Here is a 14,978-nt window from a genome sequence, read left to right as displayed (position 1 = left end):
TTAGTGGGGGTGCTCGTGTAATCTCACTGTATACAAGTTGTACAAGTGACAATAGAGTACCGGTATTTCAATATTCAATTTCAATATTCAATATATATTTGCTGTAGGATGTCTCCATGCGCCTTACCTATGAACACTCTGGAAATGAAATTTCCAACAGTTCAAAACAATGTCTTATGGCTTCTATGTAATGCTTCTGGGACTAAATTGCATCATAGAATCATAGAGTTGGAAGGGACCATCTAGTCCAGGCATCCCCAAACTTCGGCCCTCCAGATGTTTTGGACTACAATTCCCATCTTCCCCAACCACTGGTCCTGTTAGCTAGGGATCATGGGAGTTGTAGGCCAAAACATCTGGAGGGCCGCAGCCGCCCCATACAGGGATTAAACCTTGGTGTTATCAGTACCACGCTCTAACCAACAACTGAGCTATCCAATAATACATATTTTTATAACCCCACCCTGAAATTCAGAATGCGAATGTTGAAAATCCCCTTCCTTGCTCACAACACTATTTTAATCCTTCTGCGTTATATTTTAAACCCTCTGCTTCTTTCGCTTATTGATCCCAGTAAATTTGATTGTATTTGTTGAGGACTCAGTGAGGTTTCCTTTCCTGTTACATGTTGAAACAGTCTTCATAGCTATCTTACCATCTGTGCACACCATACATTTAAAAGCATCTCCAAAGAATACTGGGAAACTGTTGTTTACTTCTCACAGAGCTACATTTTCCAAGACCCTTAAATCACAGTTCCCAGGGATCTTGGGGGGAGGTTGTGTGTTTTAAATGTATGGTGCTTAACGGCTTCAGTGTATATAATGCAGCTTTCCATAAACTGTACTTTTTGCATTTAATGATCTTTTCACCCCACATTTCTATTGTTTTCCTCTCTCTCTATTTTTCTCTATATGCCCGTGTGTATTTATCATTTCCTGATTGGCTGTGTTCATGGGCGAGTGCTGATACGTCACAAACAGGGAAGTATCAGCATGTTTGGGGAAACTTCAAGGCTTGCAGAACTACCAATAAAAAAATTGGGGAAGGAAGGTAATCCCGAAACAGCCCAGTGAGGACTCAGCATATTCATTGGCTGTCAAAACATATGCCGCAATATTTCTGTTAGTCTTCAATATGCCACAGGACTCTTTTTTTTCTTTTTACTAAAATAAACTTTATTGATTTCAATGAACAATAATTATAGTCAAATAAAAAAGTACAGCCATAACATTGTTACCCCTCCGTCCTTCCCCCCTCTCATCCCTCCCTTTTCCCTTCCCCATTGACTTCTCAACCTATTCTAAGCTTCTCCCCCCCCATATACTCTACATACCTTACTTTTGTATTACATTTGTTTTCTTAAATTCTTTAAATTCTATTAATTCTTCTTATTCTATCATTTCTTTATATACTATAAATTTTGTTGTTTCTCCATAGAACCTTTATATATCTGATATGAGGTCTGGTTTCTCCAATTTATCCTTAATATAATCTGTGAATGGTTTCCAATTGTTTCTTGATTCTTCGAATTTTATTCCTTTAGTTTCTTCATATTTTATCGCCAAATTATAATAATTATATAATTTTTGTTGCCATTCTTCTTTGTCCGGAACATTTGTGGCCTTCCAATTTTTTGCAATCAATACTCTCGCAGCGGCTACAGCATAACTTATACAACATCTGTCCTTAGGTTTGATATCTGGTATCATTCCTAAAAGAAATAATTCGGGGAATTTCTTAAATGAATATTTCAAGATTTTCTTTAATTCTTTATAAATAATCTCCCAATACACCCTGATTTTGTTACAATTCCACTACATATGTGGTATAATCCAATTTCTGTATTGCATTTCCAACATAAATTATTAATTCCTGGGTAGATTTTAGCCAATTTGGCTGGTGTTAAATGCCATCTATTTTGCATTTTCAATAGGTTTTCCTTTAAATCATAGTTTGGCGTAAAATTTGAATCCCTTTTCCATAAGTTTCCCCATTTTTGCATTGAAATTGGCTTCCCCAAATCTTGACTCCATTTAATCATGGAGTTTTTTGTCATTTCTTCTTAGGACTCTGCTTATTGTATTGTCATTCAATAGACTCCCAGTGAGTCCCCAGAAACTGCAATAAATACAATTTAAAACACATATACATTAAATCAACATGTATTAATAATATTATAAATACTTAGCAGTGTTCCTGCCAACTGCATCTGTGCCCATATGCATACAGTGGTACCTTGGTTCTCAAACTTAATCCATTCTGGGAGTCCATTCGACTCCTGAAACTGTTCGAAAACCAAGGTGCAGCTTCTGATTGACTGCAGGAGCTTCCTGCACTCAAGCGACAGCTGCGTCGGACGTTCTGCTTCTGAAAAACATTTGCAAACCAGAACATTTACTTCTGGGTTTGCGGCGTTCGGGAGCCAAGCCGTTTGCGAACCAAGCCGTTTGCGAACCAAGGTACCACTGTATATATCTCCAACAATCCTAAATTTCTTCAAGTAAAAATATTGTGGGTTTGATAAAGAAAGCCCCTAATGTGAAAGTTGGCTCCTTTAAAGAGCTGGGCTGGGAGGAACAAGGAGTGTCGCCAGAGCACATGAGGGAAACAGCAGGATCATTATTGAAGGTATTTTGAGTTGAAACTACATAAAACATTTGTTCTTAGCCTAGGACAGCTCCCAGCATTCTTCACTAATACAGGGAACAACAGGCAGTACCAGAAGTGGGATAGTGATCTAAAGGATGATTTTGAAGCCTGAAAGCTTGAGAAAGAAGCCTTAGATGTGTTCGATCTCTTCAGCTGTTCTTCAGACAATTGGAGAAGATTTAAGTAGGACTTTGACCTGCTCATAGAAGCCCGTGGAGCTGCCGAGACTACAACGGATAAAAGGAAGGTAGCTCTGTTAGTGAGTTTTGCAGGGACCCAAGCTGCTGATTTTCTTAACACCTTTTCACAAGCTGCAGGGAAAAAAAAGTCTAAAAGTGATAGTGTGGTTAACAAGTCTGAGGAACGTTTGCACACAAAGCAAAAAAGCAAGATGTTTGAAAGAGAGGTTTCTTCATGCAATAAAAAGAAAAGTGAGACGGTATCCTTAGAGCCTTCTGTGAAGGCTGAGCCAGACTGTAAACATATTGTAAATCTCCCTGTGATCCTTGGATGAAGGGAGATAATGAAATAATAATAATAATCAGTGCATTTTTTCTTAAAAAAAAGTTTAGGAGTGCTCTCATTTTGACTCAAGAAAATCACCATTTTATAGTGAAAAATTAATACAGTAAATGGACAAAAGTACAAAGATTCATAAAATGTTTAGGGATATGCATACCCCTGCGTCCCCCCATAAAAAAAGCACTGAAAATACTAATTAATGAAACTTCTGACTAATAAGGGATCAGATTGGGCTAAGAAACAGGATTGCAAACTGCATGGGAAATTGCTAGAAATTTCTTTACTTTAGCAAAAAGCAATTGAAATCTGCTGAGTTGCAGGAAGTCACATGCAAAAGAGATTACAGTTTATTTGTTTGAAGGAAAGAGTTTTGTTGAGTTGGTGGATTGTGACTTCTAGCAGCCATGGTGGAGGGTGGCGGTGATAGTGAGCCTCACTCAAAACCTAGTTTTGACTTATTTGGAACAGCAAGCCAAAGTCTGCAGGGAATGTGGATGTGTGCATGCACCCCCAGCAGTGCAGGGCCGGTGGAAAAACATGCAGCAGATGCCTGAAGGTGGGCCACTTTGCTAGAGCCTGCAAACAAAATTAATGGCAAGAAGAAACTGCAACCTGTGTGCAGTGTCACAGGAAGAAAGCAGCTCTGCTTCAGAGTTCTGCGACGATCTATATCACCAAAGGGCTGGAATATTAAGTTAGAGATAAATGGCAGCGAAGTGAACTTTAAACAAAACACTGGAGCACAAACAAATGTGATTCCTAAAAGCATAGCAATGCTACAAAGGAAGCCAAGCTACAGGGGTAATTTCGTTTTTTAGTCATTTAGTCATGCCAGACTCTTCGTGACCCCATGGACCAGAGCACGCCACGCACTCCTGTCTTCCACTGCCTCCCACAGGTTGGTCAGACTCATGATTGTAGCTTCAAGAACACTGTCCAACCATTTCGTCCTCTGTCGTTCCCTTCTCCTTTCCCAACATCAGGGTCTTTTCCAGGGAGTCTTCTCTTCTCATGAGGTGGCCAAAGTATTGTAGCCTCAGCTTCAGGATTTGTCCTTCCAGTGAGCACTCGGGGCTGATTTCCTTCAGAATGGATAGGTTTGATCTTCTTGCAGTCCATGGGACTCTCAAGAGTCTCCTCCAGCACCATAAATCAAAAGCATCAATTCTTCGGCGATCAGCCTTCTTTATGGTCCAGCTCTCACTTCCATACATCACTACTGGGAAAACCATGGCTTTAACTATATACAGACCTTTGTCAGCAAGGTGATGTCTCTGCTTTTTAAGATGCTGTCTAGGTTTGTCATTGCTTTTCTCCCAGGAAGCAGGCAAAAGTGAAATTAAGAGCATATGGAGTGAGAGCAATATCAGCTGCGACTCGAATGCCTCTGAACTGGAAGTTAAATGGGAAGACAGTGTTAAAAATGTTTTATTTGATGTTTTGTTCTGGTCTCAAATTAATCATGACATTGAAGCACTTGTGAAAGGATGCATAGCTTGTCAGCCCAAACAGCCCATGCTGGTGATCTAATAACCTATTTTGACGTGGACCAAAAGTTGACATGTGCAAAAATCCTCACTATGCCATTTTTCTTAATATCCAGAGGTTGCTTTACTAATGGACACCACTGCTTCCCAGGGCATTGGGAAATAAAGTCCATTTTTTGCTTGGCATGGCATTCCTGAGGGGGTTTGGACAGATAACGGCCCTCAGTTTTGCTTGTTGTGAGTTTCAGAACTTTTCCAAAGTTTATGGGATTTCTTCAGATCACATCAGGCCACAAATATTCTCAGTTGAATGGTCTCGTTAAAAATGGAAGTACAAGTTGTAAAGAAATAACAGGATTCAGGTACTGGCCCTTCACCCGCTTTGCTGAATTATGGAGCATCTCCTCTGGAACGTGGGAAAGCGCCTGCTGAGCTTCTGTTTGAAAGGGGTGTTCGAACAGAGTTGCCCAAATATCAGAGGCTGAAGGAATAACACAGTACACTTCTGGAAAGACTGTATGAAAGGAAAACAAAAGGCATAGCATGGCAGAGGCTCAAAAGAACTTAAAAACCATTGCAGTCAAATGACCAGGTGCATATTTATGATTGCTCAGCATGGACGCAGACCACAAGGGCAATTAAAGTAGGACCCCTGCACTGTGTCAGCGTCAAATGGCCAGCTATATAGGAGGGACAGGTGACATAGAATGCAACATCGAGGAACTTGAACCCGGGGCACAGTAACAAGCTGATTCTCAGCAACCTCAGCAACGCGATTGGGACCTGGAGCAGCAGCCAGTAAATTACATACAGGGGGGTACAAGTTATCAGAAGATCTACAAGGCACCACAGAGACAGGAAGAACAATTCTGAATAGACTTGGATGTCATTTGGTGTGTGTGTCATTTTGTTGTTGTTTTTCTTATAGATACAGTACATGCTGTTTTGTCGTTTTGTTTTTGTTCTCTTGTTTTATATGGTGGGCGTAGGGGTTATTTAATGCTATTTGAGTATCAGAAAGTGGGAGACGTGAGAGGGAACTAGCAGAAGCTGGAAGGTTGATCATGATGAAAGCCTTCTGTGTTAAAATTGAAGAAAAGATTGGTGGTTAGCTCACACTCTTTCTTCACTCATGCAGGGAACAGCACAGTATCTGGCCAAACACATTTTGCATGTTTTTGAAGTGCTGAAAACCTGCAAAGCCCCTTTGACATAAGGCAAATTTAATGCATGTGAGATAAGCAGCCCTCGACTGTATTCTACTCTGGGCTTCCTTGCATGGGAGCGTCTTTTTCTTTTGTTCTTTTGTTTGTTGGGCCTGATGCTGCACAGCAACAGCAGATGTGAACCGCTTGCGGTGCATCTTGTAACCACGCGTCAATCTCAGGCATAAGAAGTCCTTATAAGGAGAGCAGCACAGTGGAAATTTATGCAACTTTTTGTTTGATTTTGTTTATATGGATACACGGGGTGGTGTTGGGCTTTTCTCAAAACTGAGCCAGCCGAATGGTTCCCCCTCCACAACCCTAGATGAATCAAACACCACACCCTTCCTTTGAGCCTTATGATATGCTGAGCTTACATAACAATGTGGAAATCTCAGGCCTGGAGGGAGAAATGGGGCCATGCAGTCTCCTCCATCTGGCCTATTGGTCTCTCCACCCCCCACCCCCCCCCCGGACACATCCCATCACCAGCCCTGCGGTTTACCCTCGTTGGGTGTGTTTTTGCTTGGCTAGAATGCGTCCTTGAACTCTGATGGCGTTTCTTGCTTGCACACAGAAAGGGCTGCTTGTAGAAACCGGCTTACTGTACAGAGGTGGAAATTTGCATTCTTTGCTCCACCCATTTTTACCTGTGGCTCCGCCCACCACTGGAATGTGGTTCTTTGAAGACTCTGTGGCTGTCAGGGTGAAAAAGCTTCTCCACTCCTATTCCACAGGGGAAATACAAGTGGGGTGGGTTAAAGAGGGCGTTTACTTCATTTGCAGGGCTTTCCCTGACATACACACACCATTTCCAAAGACATTTGTGCCTCTCTGGATTCCTTCCTAGCAAAACTCAAATGCTGGAATCCTAACACTGTTTTGCTTTCAAACTGCCTCTTCAGAATTGTCATCCTTTCTTTGCACACTGTTGATGGCAGCTGTAGCCGACGAGGCATCCTCCAGATATGCTCGGACTTCAACTCCCATCAGCCTCAGACATCATGGCTAATGGTCAGGGATGATGGGAGTTGTGGTCCAGCACCATCCAAAGGACCTACAGATTCACCATCGCCTGGTGTGGTCGGGAAAAACAGTATTGCAGCTTCTAAGAGCTTCTGCACCTTTAGTTTCTTATTTCATGTTTGCAAGTTGGACCCATCGTGTTGCTTCCTGGCAAGTGCGACTCCAGCATTAGCAAGAAATTGGCCCTTAAATACCCCCTCTTAATCGCCCCAGTGTTATTCTGTTTCCCCAAGGCCCCCTGCCACCCCCAATGCCTCAGTGATTACTGATTATTTTAAATATATTCTGCTTTCTACACTGAAATAGTGTAGTTTAGCTGTAAAAATGAGGAGAGGGAATATGAGAGGAAATAGGTAATCAAACCCCTCCCGCTTTTGTGGGAATAGGACACTGAGGCTGTGTCCCCATGGCAATGTGTGTTTTTTAAAATTATATTTTACTAAGTTTTCAAAAAGTTCACATATACACTCCAATACACAATAATTTTTCCTTTTGTTTTGTTGACTTCCCACCCCATCTTCTATGGTGCTTTTTATTTCTCCCCCTTGCTGCCCCCTAACTTCTCTCTTTCTCATACCATAACAACAATACAATGATCTTTAATTCCTTCTGTTGCTCATAGTTCAAATCCTGCTCACAAATTCATCATGCTGCAGCAGTTCTTTAAGCCATCCAAAAAAGGGCTTCCATTGTTCTACAAAGCAATCATCATTAGGTTCTCTTATTTTAGCTGTTGACTTTTGCCTGTTCCTCACAGTCCATCCCTTTACTTACCCATTCTTCTTTGGTGGGAACTTCTAGCTGCTGCCGTTACATGCATAAACAAGCTTAATCATCTTTTTTGGAACTTCTGTCCCTATAATCCAGGCTTCCTCAAACTCGGCCCTCCAGATTTTTTTGGCCCACAACTCCCATGATCCCCAGCTAGCAGGACCACTGGTCAGGTATGGTGGGAATTGTAGTCTCAAAACATCTGGAGGGCCAAGTTTGAGGAAGTCTGCTATAATCCCTAAGAGAAATGCTTCAGGTTTTTTGGGTAGGGTTTTTTTTGTATTATCACTTCAAACACCTTTTTATCTCATTATACTGTACATCATTTCCCAAAATACCCTCACGTCCACATAACAATGTGAAGTGGATTCACTTTTTTTTTTTTTGGCGTTATCCACATGATGTTTCCTCCTCATCCAAGTGACTTTCTTCTTGGATTTTTTGTCAGGCAGCCAACGGAGGTTAGAAAAGCTCTTGGCCAAAGCATCCATCTCCCCAGCTCAAGAACATCTAAGGACATGGTCTGAGCCTTGCTTGACTCCAACTCCCACCAGCTCCATCTATCACAGTGAATGATAGAATCATAGAATCATAGAATCGTAGAGTTGGAAGAGACCACAAGGGCCATCCAGTCCAACCCCCTGCCGAGCAGGAAACACCATCAAAGCATTCTTGACATATGCCTGTCAAGCCTCTGCTTAAAGACCTCCAAAGAAGGAGACTCCACCACACTCCTTGGTAGCAAATTCCACTGCCGAACAGCTCTTACTGTCAGGAAGTTCTTTCTAATGTTTAGGTGGAATCTTCTTTCTTGTAGTTTGAATCCATTGCTCCGTGTCCGCTTCTCTGGAGCAGCAGAAAACAACCTTTCTCCCTCCTCTATATGACATCCTTTTATATATTTGAACATGGCTATCATATCACCCCTTAACCTTCTCTTCTCCAGGCTAAACATACCCAGCTCCCTAAGCCGTTCCTCATAAGGCATCTTTTCCAGGCCTTTGACCATTTTGGTTGCCCTCTTCTGGACACGTTCCAGCTTGTCAGTATCCTTCTTGAACTGTGGTGCCCAGAACTGGACACAGTACTCCAGGTGAGGTCTGACCAGAGCAGAATACAGTGGTACTATTACTTCCCTTGATCTAGATGCTATACTCCTATTGATGCAGCCCATGATGATCAGGAATGATGGGAGATGGAGTCCTAACAATATCTGGAGGGGCAGCACAGGTTCCTGAGTTCTGGTCCAAAGGCACTTTGCTGAAACTCAGCAGGTCTGGGGCTGGTCAGTTCTTGGAATCAAGGTGATTCACTTGAGTTCCAGAAGGTGGAGTCACACAGGGGTGTACATGAGATAGATTAGTACGCTGCCTCTGTGCACCCTCTCTGAAAGTGCAGGTAGCTGATTATTTCCCCCAATATATTGTTGTAGTTGAGGCAGAAACAAGCTAGCTGCAACTGTTGGGCTTGCCCTTTCTTCACAGGAAGGGAGGGGTTGTCTTGAGATAATCTTGCAGGGTTAGATGTCCCTTGGTTACCTCTAGAGGGGAAGCACAGCCTCTGAAATTCTGGAGTCGGCCTGAGAACTGCTTCCACTGCCTCAGAGTGCATGCAGGATACAGCTCCGTTGCTGCTGAACTTTGCTACCAACAGTTGTGCCCGGCAGCCTAGTCAGCTTCAAGGTAGGTTTGAGATCTTTGTGGCTCACGTATGTGGAAATCAAACACTTTATGCTCCAGGAACGCTTCGGCTAGAATAGTTCAGGTTGCCGTTTCTTTATCTTTTGCCACCTCCAAGTCAAATTGTGAAAGAATAAGATTTCATGAACTTATCTCTGAGCAGGCAGCACAGAATGACTAATCTGTGTGAGAGATGGAGGTCATTGCTGCTTGTTTTGAAAGCATGGTTTTACTCATAAACAGTGTCTTCTGTAGAAATGTGTGTTTTTACTCATAAGTTGTAAACAGTGTGTTGCTCAGGAAGGCAATTAAGTTTTGAAATGCCAATGTTTTTCATAACCTTGCTGAATTTTCCAGAATTTAGATTGGATTTAGATTGCAAATGTGTCTTATCGGCATGTATTTTGCTCGAATGGTTTGCACACATAACCTGTCCGGGATAGTGCTTTTACGAGCAAGGGATCCCCAAATCTTGTTTCATAATGAGAAATTTTAAAAGACACAACATACCCAGAGGCTTACCTAGGATCCCTTGTGCTCTTGGCAAGTAGCTGTATTGGTGCCCCCCCCCAAACCCCCACTTTACTGCAATAACCACATTAGAAATTACTACATTTTACGCGACCCAAGTATTTGAAGCATCTGCAATGAGGGCGACACAAGATGGAAGGGTGGAAAAAAATTGCACGTCTTTGTGCCGTGTTGCAAGAAGCACAGGAAGATTCTCCCACATTTGATCTCACCACGACAGCAACTTATATATGCACATATGCACGTCATGCCCTCTAGTCTCAAACCTTCTTGCCATTTCTCCTACTGCTCAGCTCTCCTACCCAGCTCTTTCTTTTTTTAAAATAGTTTTTAAAATAGTTTTTATTGAATCCACTTCGAATTCATACAGTCTTTTTCACAGTTCATTTAGCGAGAGACACTTTGGTCATAGACGTCTTGCAGTTGGGGGAAAAGAAAGGAGGGGAGATTGGGGGGTTATTGTTCTTTCATTCTGTTGCCTAAAGTGTTAGCGTAAGGGTTTTTTGGGGGGCGGGATCCTGAGCCTGCTTGGCTGTGTTGATTGCAGTGTGACTTGTTTGTAAGGGGTGGGGCTAGGTTGTGGGGTCAGGTTAGCCATATTGATTTGTCTGCTGTTGGTGGGGGGCAGGGATAGTTTGTGGCTATGTATGTGATGAAGCAGGCATAGGGAAACTCGGCCATCTAGATGTTTTGGGACTACAACTCCCATCATCCCTAGCTAACAGGACCAGTGGTCAGGAATGATGGGATTTGTAGTCCCAAAACATCTGGAGGGCCAAGTTTGCCTATGCCTGGCGATAAAGGAAGTGCTTTTTTCTATAAAAAAAATGTTTAGTCTCATTTTTATTCAAGAAAATCACCGTTTTATAGTTCAAATCAGGAAAAGTAAATACAGTAAATTGACAAAAGTACAAAGATTCACAAAATGTTTAGGGGTATGCGCACCCCTATGTCCCCCACAGAAAAAAAGCACTGGATAAAGGGGAATCGTACTGAGCGGAAGGCGTTCTTTATTTTTTTTTGCTTGTTCCCATGCTAGTTTGTGTGTTGGTCAACTTTTCTAACAGGGCAGTTTTCCATACATTTTGCTACTGGTGGTCTAGGTCCCAGCTCTTGTCTGTAATAACTGGAGACAGTTTTCTGGGGTGATTTTTACACACACACACCCCTCTGGGCCTGCACCCCTGGTGGGGCTGGTTTCACCAACCCCTAGTTATGCCTCTGAGTACACCTCTGTTTCAGAGTAATGTGCCCAGCCATCCTGGAGCTGTGGTCACAGTCCAGCTTCTCACATGGCAGACCTCATGTGCCAATGTTATAAATGCAGGCTACAGTTCCACCGTTGTGTTAAAAAGTGTATTGTATTGACGGTGGCACTGCTATGAGCCTCATGTGTGAGAGGGTCGTTGGACGCAGCTGTAGAACCAACATTCATAGGAATCTTAGAAGCTTCCTTATATCTTGTGGCCAGTTTATTTGTCTGTCCAGCCATCCAACACGTTGATTGTTTTTAGATGTTTTGTCACTGATGTGTTAGCTGCCTTCGGCTCCTTTGGGAGGAAGTGCGGGATACATGTATATAAATATCCAGTATTGTCTACTGTGATCGGTGGCAGCTCTCCAGGGACCCCAGGCAGAAGTCTTCCATATCACTTGGTAGTGCCCGGTTCCTTTGGATTCCCAGAGATCTACAGATTGAACCTGGGACCTTGTACAACATGCATAGCATACAGTAATCCAGCTATCATTTTCTGGGACCTTGTACAACATGCATAGCATACAGTAATCCAGCTATCATTTTCTGTATGGGAGGAAGGGAAGTCCCCCTAACAACCCTACTCTGCTTTTTAATCTTGCTTACCAGGCTATGCTTCCCACTGGGTGGACTGTGAGACTGTGGCTTCTGTTTAAACTCCTTGCAATGGTACATGCAGAGAAGATGCCGGATACAGGTAAAGTGGAGAGATGGGCTTTGCATGTGTGGAGAGGGGGAGAGTGTCAGAGTTTCAGAGTTTCACCCTTTTAGCTGGCAGTGCAGCAGACCCTCCAAGTGTCCCTGTTTTCCAGGAACGGCTCTGGATTTTCAGAAGCCGTCCTGGATTCTGATTTGATCCAAGAACGTCCCACGTTTCCTTAGGACACCCCTATTTTCATCGGAGAAATGTTGGAGGGTATCCTGTGTCTGCAGCTGGTTGCAGCCCCAGTGGTGAGTGGGGCTTCTTGTCAGGCAGATATCATGCCAGTGCGAGGGATCTGTGCTGGCTGCCTGTTAGCCACCGAGCCAGTTTTCAGGCTCTTCTACTTGCACACAAAGCCCTAAGTAACTCTGGACCAGGTTACCTGAAAAACCATATTCCTCTTCACTGCCTGCGATCACCTAATGGAACCTGGTTGGTTTTGCCATGGCCTGATGATCTGCTTGTGGTAACATGGAGACAGGGCCTTTTCAGTGGTGATGCCAGGGTTGTTCAATGCCTTCCCTGCTGAAATACAAGAGGCTCCAGCAAAACTGGCATTTTAAAGCAAGCGTTCCCCTAATTTGAGCTTGTGGTTTCTTTTTACTGTTTTGATTGTTATGCTTTTTGACTGTTTTATTGTATATTTTAATTTGAGATGTCTTAGGGCTTAACTACACTTACCATTTGGCCCACCCTTTCCAGGCACTGGTCCATGCTTAAAAGCTCTGTGTCTGAGCAGTTTTTTTACTGCTCAAATGAAGCAAACATAAATTCGAGTTTTAAGCTAATTGCTGTTTGCTCCGATTGAGCTTTAAAGAACAGGTTTCTGCAGGGAAAGCTCCAAAGCAAAAAAAAAGAAAGAAAGGGGGGGGAGTGCGATAGAAAGAGCAGAGGAAAGGTAAGTGTGACTAACCCACCTAATGTTGTTGAGCATTTTAATTGTGGATTAACTGTATGGTTAGAAGTCATTTTGGCATAAAAGTGGTATATAAATTAAATAATAATCAGAATCAGAATTAAGCTCCATTGTATTCAGTGGAGCTTACTAGCACATAAGTGGGGGAGGGGATTTCAGCCTTATTGGCCTCTGCTTGGGGATTGTCTGACTGCGTGTTCATGAGGTTTAGCAGCTTCCCAACAATGGGTTTGGAAGAGGAGGTGGGAGATGGAGCCAGACTGGCCAACCAGACTGCCTGGGGACTGTTAGCTGTGTCAGCAGGGGGGAGTGGGAGAGAGAGAGAATGCAGGCAGATATCTGGCATTAGCCCACCTATGTTTCCTTTGCAGGTTCATGCCAGCCTCATCCCTCCTGTCACGAGTGCATCCGGTCCCATCCCAGCTGTGCTTGGTGCAAGCAACTGGTGAGTATCACAGAACCCTATGTCATTTCTCTTTTTCCTCAGTCTAACTCTGGCATATCCTTTGAGGGGCCAAGGTATCATTTTTCCTAGGGTTGGCACCTCAGAGCTTAATTTGCTGTTAATGTGATTTGTTTAAAGGGTTGGGTGGGTGGACTGAATACTCAGGGCTTGAAACGCCCAAACGTGTGGCTTTTTTTCCTGTAATACTGACACAAAGGTACTCTGTGCATGTCCAGTGGCACCCTTTTCTCCAGCCAGCTGGTGGGGGGAAATAGGTATTTCTGACTACCCCACCACCTGATATGTGGCAGCAAGCTTGACTTGCTTGCTTGAGCCATCAGAAGCCTGTTGCCACTTTCCTGTGTTGCAACCTCCTCCTCCTTGCTTGATCAGCAAGCCTTGGTGGGTTGGCCGGCAAACATTTTGGACTCCTGATTACACAGGAAAATTCTCCTGGTCCAAGCAGTTGTGCCCGTTGGCAAAAGAGGCGAAACATTTCCTTGAAGGTGGCAGCATCCGGAGGTGGCAAGCTACCAACCTGGCCTCTGACTCACCCCTTGTCCTTTCACTGTGGTTTCTGTCGCACACACTTTCTCTTAAACTGTGCAAGAGAAGGTCATGTACTGAGTCAGCAAGAATCTAAACCAGCAGCACTCTGGAAATTTGAGGCTCTTGAAGCCCCTTCTTTATAGAAGCAGATGTGAAGGAATATATCCCATATAATGATATAAAGAGTGCCTCTGAGCACGTACAGAGCTGTGTGTGTGTGTGTACAGTTCCCAGCTTACTTCTGGGACAGATATGGTAGAATTTTGTTTGTTTGTGACAGAAAAGAAGTTTGTTTAGTTCATTGGCTCCCATAGCATCACTAAGCCTTACGATGATATTCTCTGTAACTGAGAAGCGGACACGGAGCAATGGGTTCAAACTACAAGAAAGAAGATTCCACTAAACATTAGGAAGAACTTCCTGACAGTAAGAGCTGTTCGACAGTGGAACTTGCTGCCAAGGAGTGTGGTGGAGTCTCCTTCTTTGGAGGTCTTTAAGCAGAGGCTTGACAGCCATCTGTCAGGAATGCTTTGATGGTGTTTCATGCTTGGCAGGGGGTTGGACTGGATGGCCCTTGTGGTCTCTTCCAACTCCAATGATTCTATGATTCTATGAATGTCCTAGCTCACATTCACGATGCAGCTGATGAGGACCAACATATCACTTCCTAACAGGATCAGTGTACGCATTTTAGCATAGCACTGCAAGACAACCGTTTCCTGTCTGCCCACAGGGCAGCATGCCATAAAACTGTAATAATATCCCTCTGCTTACATCACCCATAGCCCTGGCTCTCTCTTAACATGGCAGGCATGACGAGTCTCATGGGGGGGGGGGGTGGAGATCACACCTTGTCTCAGGAAATCTTTCTGACCCCCTCTTTACTGAGATGATAAAGGCCCTGTGCCTTTCCACCCTCCTAGCCCTGTAGAGCTGGGCCCCCACACCCAGTACCACCTCCTCAAAAAAAAACCCAAACACCAAAACCACACTTCCTTGAAAATAACTATTACTCTCACTACCCACTGTTCATCCTCCCAGTGCCGGAAAGCCAGCCAGGTGCCCTACAAGCCATGAGGGAAAGACTTGCTCACCACATCCTGCCCAGATGTTTGCGTTCAGGCCGGAGCTTAATATTTTATGAATTGTACATGTGCGCACATGCCTTGCCGCTTTCGTTACTGTAAATTGCCTTGTGAGAACTTGTGAGTTTTTAACAGCAGCGGCACATTGAGGG

General features: G+C 43.6%; 1 protein-coding gene across 3 annotated transcripts in view; it reads left to right on the top strand.

Annotated features, from left to right (window-relative positions):
* ITGB7 (integrin subunit beta 7) overlaps positions 1-14,978 on the top strand; it is a 47,169-nt gene that overhangs the window by 6,136 nt on the left and 26,055 nt on the right. For 2 of the 3 annotated variants that reach the window (XM_035099652.2, XM_035099642.2), the window contains exons 2-3: positions 11,738-11,825; positions 13,119-13,192. In XM_035099652.2, the coding sequence (XP_034955543.1) occupies positions 11,738-11,825; positions 13,119-13,192 (162 nt within the window). Of the gene's footprint in view, positions 1-9,208; positions 9,346-11,737; positions 11,826-13,118; positions 13,193-14,978 lie in introns of those variants that run through there. The other variant, XM_035099661.2, reaches the window with a different exon arrangement.

Source organism: Zootoca vivipara, chromosome 2 (genome assembly GCF_963506605.1).
Source record: "Zootoca vivipara chromosome 2, rZooViv1.1, whole genome shotgun sequence".
NCBI classification, from domain to species: Eukaryota; Metazoa; Chordata; class Lepidosauria; order Squamata; family Lacertidae; genus Zootoca; species Zootoca vivipara.
The sequence above is the reverse complement of the archived record's forward strand: the minus strand, read 5'-3'. Positions and strand labels throughout refer to the sequence as shown.